This window comes from Frankliniella occidentalis, unplaced genomic scaffold (genome assembly GCF_000697945.3).
Source record: "Frankliniella occidentalis isolate FOCC.00 unplaced genomic scaffold, Focc_3.1 Scaffold63, whole genome shotgun sequence".
Classification (NCBI taxonomy): Eukaryota; Metazoa; Arthropoda; class Insecta; order Thysanoptera; family Thripidae; genus Frankliniella; species Frankliniella occidentalis.
Window position 1 is genome coordinate 1,278,970 of NW_026267193.1, and position 10,335 is coordinate 1,289,304.

Here is a 10,335-nt window from a genome sequence, read left to right on the forward strand (position 1 = left end):
CTGTCAGGAATTAAAACTTCAACTACACGCCAACATTTGCTGCTGCTATATCTATACTTCCACCCTGTTACATTTTTATTATAATTTGTACTCAAAACAAGCTAGGCACATCCTCGGCCATCCTCGGACTATAGCACTAGCTTGACAGCTTAAAGAGGGAAAGAGAGAGGGGGAAATACCAGCGCCGGCCCTGCACGAACATACCATCATCTGCCCTCCCTTCTTCTGAAAGTCACTCGACAATGAGACGATAATGGTCGCGCCTGCAAGACGCTGGGTAGGCCTGCCCGCCAGGCAGCTCTGTTGAGATGGTCGACGCCCCCAGCACCTAAGTGCACCTAAGCACCAGCTTCTCGGAGCTACTGCTCCGGGCCTCGGGCGATAAGGGGACGATTGGCGACCTGCCTTTAGTCGGTTGATGTCGACATTAGCTGACAAACGGACTTTAACCGTAACAGACATGTTAGATGTTTTGTTTTCGTGTTTTTTGATGTATTTTTTTTTTTAGGAATAAGAGAAGACACATTTAATTTGACGTCTCACATCAGCTCTACAGCATTTATTTCTTGGAGATGCTCACATATGCAAATTGCACATATACATTCACTCAGCATCATTTTCACATTACAATTATTAGTTATGAATTATGAAAAGGCATGTAAATCAATGACAATGACAGTAAGTATGACAATACATTGTAACACAAAAACAACTTAAACTACATCACCGGCACTCTCCCCCTCCCCCCCTCCCCTCCCCTTCATCAAAACCAGCCTTGAAAAAGAAAACGTATGATCGTTCAAGGCTCAGCAAGTAGATTCAAAGTTAAGTGGCGGCATTTAAAAATAATATGGCAAAGAGGGAAGAAAAAGAATAGGTAACTAATACAAAATAGAAGTACACATTTTAAGTAAGGTTCCATGTCAAACATCAATAATAAAGCCTCATTTTGCAATAGATGAAGATATTTTCCACTGAGATTCTGCTGTATTCTTATTGATGTACACTGAAAAGAAAATACTCTTCAAGATTTTATCACATTGTATCACCTCTTTCCATTTTAGATTTTGCTCTACACAATATCTTCATTTGTCAGGCACTTTAAAATAAGTCTTGCATTCTTGTAATTCTTTTATTCCATACTACAAACGAGTTAAGTAATTTGGCTGACTTTTGAAGTTGACGCTTCCTAAGGTGAAATCAGAAAATGTTATGATTGAAGGCACATCTCTCTAAGGTGCGCTTTTTCCATAAGTTTGTTTGGAAACAATACATGACACTTTAGAAAAGCAATTCATCTCACTGATATGTCCAAGCATATAATTAAAATGCAACTTGTAGTTTCACAGTAAAATCCCAAAGACCTTGGTAAACATTTCTGAGACTTGACTAGGTATCAGCACAACAAAAGGAGTAAGACAAGAGAACACATCACAGAAATAATTTGTATAGCATAACATTATCACAATAAGTTACATTCTGCATGTTTTCAACCATCTCACATCCTTAAAAAATATATCTGCAGTCTGATTTCTGTACAATACACTAAAAATAGAACTGTGTTCTGTTAAAAATATATTTTTTATTTAACTAGTCACTAACTATAATTCTTTGATAGGCATATTGCTTCCTGAAGACATAAATAATAAATTTAGATCTTGATGACATTCTTTTTCCTTTTAAATACAATGTGAACACAAAGAGAGATGAATGAAGAGAGAAATGGTGCTATCTGTACAAGGATATTCACAAAACATAATAATTACTAACCTAGAGATACTCTTCCTTTCATTGGATAACTGACATTGTCATGCTTTTAATGACTTTCATGAAACTAGACCAGCGTCTTTTGCCATGGAATAGAAAACTGTTTCCTTATTCTTGAGAAGACGTTCAGGTGAGTCCAATTCAAGAAGTCGTCCTTGATCCAATACAAGGACCCTGTGAACACACAGAAAAAGAAGGATAATCAAGATAATCCACTCAAAAATGAGATTATGCAGTTGATTCATTACTTACACATCTGAATCCACAATTGTGTTCAGGCGATGAGCAATTGTAAGGACTGTAGAGTCCTTAAACTTCGTGCGGATTGTGGCCTGTAAAATTATTTGTTAGAAAAAAAATAAATACATTGGGATTGTAAAACTACAAAACTTACAAAAAATGTAAACCCTACCTGAATGAGATCATCGGTGTCAAGGTCCACACCAGCAGTTGCCTCATCCATCACAAGCACACGAGTTCTGCGCAAGAGGGCTCTAGCAAGACAAACTAGTTGCCTTTGACCAACACTGAGTAACAAATAGACAACAATTAAAGTAAACTCAATTCTGTTATCAGAAGTAACAACAAATGCTATGGATCAATTTATTTACCTCAAATTCTCTCCACCCTCAGTCACCTCAAGTTCAAGTCCCTCTCCCTCTTCTTCAACATAGCTTTTTAAATGAGCATCATTCAACGCTGTCCACAATTCAGCATCTGAATGCTTATTAAATGGATCTAAATTCATACGTAATGAACCAGAGAACAAGACGGGGTCCTGCAAATTATACATATTGAAAACAAACCCTTTCTCAAAATTTCACTTACATCATTTAAAACAATTGTAACATGCAAGCAAACCTGAGGAATAATGGTAATTTTGGATCTGAGGTCATGCAGACCAAGAGTAGAAATATCAATGTCATCAATAATAATTTTGCCATCAGCAGCCTCTACAATTCTGAACAATGCTAGAGTAAGAGATGACTTGCCAGCACCTGTGCGTCCAACAATCCCCACCTAACATAGAGAGCATAAACAAATTTTATTGCATGTTTCATAAAGCAAAAAGTGTGTTGGAAAAACAAACTCCACATTAAAAGCAAAGTTTTCATACTTTCTCTCCCCCAGAAACATTAAAGGAAAGTCCCTTCAAAACGAGGTCAAGTCCTTCTCTGTAGCGAACTTTGTAATCCAAGAAAGATACAGCTCCTTTTTCAGGCCAGCTGGCTTGAGGCTTTTTCTCAGGTAACTCCCACTCTGCCTCCTATAACAACGAAAAACATTTAATTGAACAATAACTACAGAGTTTTAATAGAAGATAACAGAAGAAAGATATTTCTTTAAGAATGAAACCTACACGAGGAGTGTTTCCGTATTCCTTTAATCTCTCAACAGCAACAATATTTGACTCAACTTCAGAGGAAAGACGAACCATAAGATTTAAGACAGATGTGACCTAAAAAAAAAAAGAAGGTTTAAATCAAATAAAAATAAAGCACAGAAAAAGTTATTTTTTTCAGTTTTTGCTAGTTTAAAACTATGTGTTGAAGGTGCAAACCTGTAAAGCATAACTGATGGACAGACCAACTAGAGCACCCCCAATAGTATCTTTGCTCATAACTGCAAATAATGCGGCAAAGAATATGATGAGATTTCCTACAGTCTCTAGGCGTACTGACAGCCATCTAAAACCAATATGAAGGCAAATTTTTAAAATTGAATTTTTTGAATATTAAATCAATTTTAATTTATGATACAGCACCTTGCAGCAATTACACTAGGGTAGAAACATGACTGATTTACATCAACTCTTATCTCCGAATCGCGGATGAAACGTTCTTTCACATTATAGGCTCTGATTGTTGCAGCACCAGTTACACTTTCACCAAAGTGAGAGTAAATGGGTGATCTTGTCACAGATTCAAGACGTTTTAGCTGTCTTGAGGTGGCAACATAAAATCTCTAAAACAATAAAAGAGACAGATTTGGTAAAAATGTCTTACTTGGCCTATAAAAATTAATGTAGTTTTCAAAAGACAAATTATTTAAAAAGAATAGTACCTGGATAAAGTAGTACAGAATAGCAATGGGCAAAATAACCGACAAGAAAATGGGCATACTGTAGCTGATGACTAGCAATGTTGAGAGCACCTAAAAATCAATTTTATGATAAATCAGCACATTATACAAAGAACATATTGAAGGCTTAAACTGTGTGGCCCATTTCCCTTACCTCAAACATACACCAGAGTGTATCTGCTATCTGTTGAGGGAGAAGATTATCCATGACATCCACATCCTTAGAAAATCTTGACAGGATACGTCCTTGTGGTGTTACATCATGGAAGGACAATGGAGCACGAACAACGCCATGAAGCATTACATCATGCATTGCTTTGGCCGCAAACCACGCTCCCAGACGAGGAGCCACATCCGAAATGAACAAAGTTAAGGCTATGGTTGGAACAAAAAAATAACAGTAGAACAAATTCATGCTCCTTTCCTTCATAATTAACTATTTTTGACAGCCGTATCTACCTTGACCAAGACCAAAGACGCCATAAACTGCAAGATAAAGGTCCCTTGTTTCCATGGGTAATGTACCATTCTCTTTGTGAGTACGTTCATGATCATCACTCCATTGTTTTAACCAAAAGTTTGTGCCCACTGCACATGCTTGATAAAGAGCATTAAAGAGCATTGTCAAAAAGCATAACCAGAGACCACCAGCACGGCAGTAGTGAGAGTACACTTTGAGGGAAACCTGAAGAAAACAGTATGTAAGAATTAGAAAAACTGCATTTTTTTAAAAGCTCACTTAAATTTTTAACTTAATTAATTTTAATTTAACATGCTTACACTGCCAGTCTCAGCAACCTCGGCTTCTGTCAGACGCTCACCCTGCTTAGGAGCAGTGCGGACATCTATTTCATCCATTTCTTGGAGACTACTTGATAAAGTTGTGGTAACCTTAGACCATGATCTGGGCAAGAAAACAAATCAAGTCAATATTTTCAACCAAGGAAAAAAAAAGTAACTTCAAAATTTCAATTAATTATACATTCAAAAACCAGGTAAACGAAAACAGTGCAATAAAATTAAAAATTAATTTCATGACACTAGAATACCAGAACAAAACAAAACACACTTTTGAAGGTTCTGTTAGTTCAATTATTAGATACAAAGCACTATATAACAAAGAAGTAAAATAAAGCAAGCAAAAGTATGGTAATATTGCCAACTATTAGAGTGAAATAAGACACATTCTATATCATGCAGGTTTGCAAGGAAAAGAGAGAAAAGAAAGACCAAGCATCCATGCAATGCCAAATTCAAACCTTCAACATGTCAAAAATAAAACCATGTTCATTTATGCCAAATAAAAATTACTTCAAGATCTAAAGTGAAAAGCATCTTGAGTAATGAAGTTGTTCAGTTCTAATTTTCTCAAACTTAAGAATTAAATTATTCATTTGTTCCCTCAAATTGAAAACAAAAACACAAAAATATGAGTTGGGTCACACCAAAACAACACCAAAATTAGTCATTTAAAATCGAACGCCCGCCATTCACACCCCAAGAAATGCCATCATTATCAAATCCCATGAAAACCATTGACAGCCTTCGCCACACTAGAGTGGCGACAGACCTGTGAATAGAAGAACGCCTTCGGTGAAGACCCTTGATGGAATCGACGCGGCCCATTGGTGGCTGGTTACCCCTATGGAGCACAAGACACATCCTAATTGTTTTGACATTCAATAACAAAAAGTGAAATTTTGCTACAAAGGAGATGTTTAATGGATGGTAAATGAATTATTTCTTTGAAGCACAGAAATTTTTTACAGGAGATAGAGTAAATATACCAGATGTTTACATAGAGAGATAGATACAAAATGTATGAACTACCACAAAGCAAAGATCCACTAAACCGCAACCGGAGAGAGAGATAAAATATTTACACACAGACTGCCACCATTTATTAGCAGCACAAAAATTATAGAAAAGAAAGTAGAAATAATAGTAATATCAGGTGCAATTAGGTATAAAATTTGAATAATGTATCTTTGAAGCATACACATAAAGCAATCAGTGCATTTTTGAAGAAATTGTGAGGACAAAGTGACTCTATAAGGAAGACATAGAAATTGAAGCATAATGTGCTTTGTGACAGAGTACAGGTCAACATACACAACACTTTTTTCATATGAAATACAATATACCTACCTCAATGCATGGGGAGTATGGGCATGAGAGTGAGGGTCACTGCAAATCAATAAACAAGGAATTTTAAAGGGCTCCAAACCAAGAGGCAGCTGGTCATGTTAAGACTCAACCAGTGATTCTCCGGGAGAAATTAGTGGGGAAAATTAAACACGTTAACTTGTAAGTTTGGAAAAAAAATTAAAGGTCCAGACCAAACATTTTATTAGCTTGTGATAGGATGATTTGTTGTTTAAAGGAGAACCCTAATAAAGCAAGGAAATAGTATAAATGGTGATAAGAATAAATTGGAATGCAATTATTTTTGACACTCCAAAGCCACAGGTTTAGTCAAGATCAACTACTTTTGATCTCCATACACTTAAAATTTATGATTTGTTACAAATTTGAACTGTGAATTCACATACACTGTATCTGAACACACAACTGTTGAAACTCCAGATGAATGAAAAATAAACACAGGTAATTCTTACCTTGACATCTTTCTTGCTGGTCCACCAAGGGATGGTCTGCGATGTTGAGAGTCTTGGCGACCTTTACGGGACAATTTTCTTTGCAGCTCTTCATGCTTAGGAGGGTCAGCACCATCAATCATCGGTAAAGGAGCTAAGAAAGTGGTTACATTGTTTTAAAAAAAAATGAAAATGAAAAAAACCCAAAAAAACTTACATCTAAATTTCTATACCCAATAATGAAACAACATACCATGCCCATTTGCAACACTTTCTGATAAGGGTGAACCAGTACTTGAGGGAGCAGTGGGAGAGTCAATTTTTCCATCATTTAAATGCTGTGTGACAAACTGTGAAAATTGACCCTTCTTGTCAATAAGGTCTTGGTATGTTCCACACTCAGCAATTTTGCCATCATCCAAAACCACAACTAAGTCTGTGTCAGGTAGATAATGAATGCCATGGGTAACCAAGATCCGGGTCTGAACAAAAATGACAAAATTAAATTATGTTTGAAATTTAAGATAATATGGAAGAATCAGTTTAATAGAAGAGAAATTTTCACCTTGTTTCTAAGCAGTCCATTCGGTCCTATGACGTGTTCAAATATATGCTTTCCAACATGACTGTCGACAGCACTGAGAGGATCATCAAACAGATAAACATCAGCTGAGTTGTAAACTGCTCTAGCCAGGGCTATTCTCTGTTTCTGACCACCACTGACATTCACACCCTAAAAGTAATAATGAATCATGTATCTGTATAGCTATCAGTAGTGACACAAACTCCATTGTAAAACTATAGCATCAAAAATGCAATGGACATCCAATTACCTTTTCACCGATTTCTGTCAAATCACCACCAGGTAGCATTTCTAAATCAGCTTTCAAAGCACATGCTTCAACGACCATATTGTACTTTTCTTTCTCCATTGGTAGTCCAAACAAAATGTTATCTCTAAGGGTTGCATTCTGAATCCACGCTTGTTGCGCAACATAGCCAATAGTTCCCTGTAAAGAAAGATGTAAAAAAAAATAATAGATTTGCTGGTTAAGAGTGTATAGCATGCCATATTTCACAGGACAGATTTTGACAAGATTGTTTCACCTTTGTATTCACTCTTCCACAAAGTCTGTCCATTTCACCAAGTAAACAGGCAATCAAAGAACTTTTACCAGAGGCCACTGGACCCACAACAGCTACAAGACGGTTTGTCTCAACTCGAAGAGTAATGTTTGTCAGTGCTGGAGTTTCATCGGGTCCCCAACTGAAAGTTCCATTCTCAACTATAACAGGGTGCACTAAAAAAAAAAGGAAAAATTAGAACCAGTTATAAGAAATTTTGCAAAGTTCATACTACTGTAGCTTACCTTCACGGGGGTCATGAGTGACAGAATTGGGGTCAAGTTCATCTGCATTAAGGAATTTATTGATTCGGCTCACTGAAACACTGGCCTGTGAACAATTTAAGTTGGTGTAGTCATTAAGTCAGAGCAAAAAGAAATTCTATTTTACTATTTAAAGTATACTGTAAAATTGCATACCTGGATTGCATTGGAGATAAGAATTGGAAGCATGGTGAAGGGCTGCTTAATAATGTTGAAAAGTGTAACTGACACAAAAGCTTTCTTTGCATCCAAAATATTATTTTCGTCAATCATGACAAACATACCAAATGATGCAAGAGACACCAAAAATGGAGCGCATACCCAAATGAAGCAAGTTGATCCATTGAGATATGCATTAGCTTTTAGTACTCCAAGTTCCTTATTTCTGATGCCTTGAACAAGGTCACCAAAGAAACCTTCCCATGCATACAGCTTCAAAATTTTCATTCCTCCCAAAACCTAAATGAATATTTATTTTTGTTAGGGCAATATAGTACTGTATCATTTTTACTAGATGAGATTGGTACATTGTTCCCATAAATTCACACCTACCTCATTTGTTAACTTTACTCTCTCATCTTTCAATTCCATCTGAGAGATTTGCAGACTTTCAACACGGTTTGCTAGCCATGCATTGACTGGGATCATGAGGAGTAGAACAACAATTCCTGCACTTGCCGAAATTCCTAGGAGAACAGAGGGAGCAAATTTTATGGTTTAAATAAAGAGTCAGCTAATGTTTGAGATTAGAAATCAGAAGACATCACATACCCAAGGTTTGATACAGGAAGTACAAAGCAAGAACAATTTGTAAGGGGGCAGCCCAAACCAAATTAATATATGCCATGAGTTCAGTGAACCTTTGAGCGTCCACAGCCATCAAATTGACAATCTCTCCTAGCGTCAGTTCCTTTCTCAGAGAATTTGATACTCGTAGAGCCTGAAAATGCAGTATTGATGTGGTACTATGTCCTTGGATTCTCTGTGAAAACTAAAACAATTAATTAGTTATACTAACCTTTCGGTAAATAGCAGAAATGAGGGCAGTTCTGATGCGCATTCCGACAATGTACATCCTTTGGTTGTGTTGTGTCATACTCAAAGTTTGGAATGTTGCAGCCAACAACATGAGAACTGCATACATGTAGCCACGCCAAACAGGTTCATCACCCTCTTCCACAAATGTAATGAGCAAGCTAAAAATACATCACAGTTTTAGTTTTCAATTTTCTTTCAAAAAGAGTTTGAGGTATAAATTAATTAATTTTCACTCACATACCTCAAGATTTGAGGACTCACAAACACAATGGTTGTCTCAAAGAGCTTAGCAATACATCCAGCCAAAAATACTCCACCAAACGCCCGGCACATAGCATACATGATATTTGTTTGCTGACGTCCATCAGTACCACCCTTTTGACCCGCAGCACTGAAAAACAAAATGGCAAATGAGAAATAGAACCATTGTATAGTTACTGTACTAAGCGTTTGAGATGTATTAATAAATTTAAACAAATCTAGAAGTCATACAAAATTCATGGATGTAATAGCTTTTAAAACCAAACACTAAGAAATTTGAATTAAAAAAATTGAAACACACCTGTACAAATACTTTAACAAAAATACCTAAACAGCATTTAAGCATTATATATGAAACAGTAAAAAAGGCCTATTGATTTAGCAGTCTTTATTTAAGGCCAATCATGCAAAAATATCTCAAACAAAACTGTTATTATCACACTCTATACGCACACAGCAACAAGGAGAGGGGATCAAATACCATAAACAGATAATGGATAATTACAGCTATATCAAGCTCAAATTTAGAAGTGGACTTCACAAATCTTTTTACAATTGTAAATTAGATTGTATTCTGCACGAATCATTTTGATAATTGTACTTACTTGTGAAAGAGTGGCTCAAGCTCAACTTCACCTTTTGACCAGGAACTTGGTATGCTGGACTTGGCACTGGAATTATTACTTTTTGCACTCAATGAGGATTTATCCTTGGGAAGCGGTTTGATATTGTCTTTCCTGTAGCAATTTTATATACAAATAGGGGTGGAGACATGCTAAGGATACTTGGAGAATGGCATATACAAGGTTCCAAGGCTACCTCAAAAACAAAGTTAGGTAACACACTGTTTAATGTTGTTTTTCTTAAGCAATTGTTTTAAAAAAATAGGTAAGCTTTTGGTGAGTAAATGCAAGACACACAGCGTGCTGAACTAAATGCGCACAATATGTTTCTTTGAGACGTACCTTGGTTTCCCGCTTTTCAGCCAAAACTTATCAAAGGCAGGTACAACTTCTGTAGATGTATCTGCTTCATTGAGGCCCCAGATATCACCAAGAACTAGAGGCCGGCGGTAACCTTTGTAAACGAGTGGATCTAACCATGCAAACATAGCACGGCACAAAAATGAAGAAGCTCCCTCCGGACATGGTCTCTGCACAAACAATAACAACCTTAAAAATACAAGAATAAATCAAACAAAA

General features: G+C 36.5%; 1 protein-coding gene across 1 annotated transcript; it reads right to left on the bottom strand.

Moving 5' to 3' along the window:
- Positions 1-525: 525 nt before the first annotated feature.
- Positions 526-10,286, bottom strand: LOC113209519 (multidrug resistance-associated protein 1; the record flags this gene model as incomplete). Its single annotated transcript, XM_052268040.1, is given in 28 exon segments — positions 526-1,941; positions 2,020-2,099; positions 2,180-2,294; positions 2,379-2,545; positions 2,629-2,787; positions 2,885-3,034; positions 3,128-3,226; positions 3,329-3,455; positions 3,533-3,732; positions 3,832-3,921; positions 4,004-4,224; positions 4,309-4,534; positions 4,630-4,753; positions 5,420-5,491; positions 5,998-6,036; positions 6,468-6,600; positions 6,700-6,928; positions 7,012-7,179; positions 7,280-7,456; positions 7,554-7,747; positions 7,817-7,901; positions 7,991-8,293; positions 8,387-8,520; positions 8,606-8,774; positions 8,853-9,030; positions 9,114-9,263; positions 9,739-9,870; positions 10,099-10,286. Coding segments are annotated over 28 exon segments (4,182 nt in total). The 3' UTR covers positions 526-1,826.
- Positions 10,287-10,335: the final 49 nt, after the last annotated feature.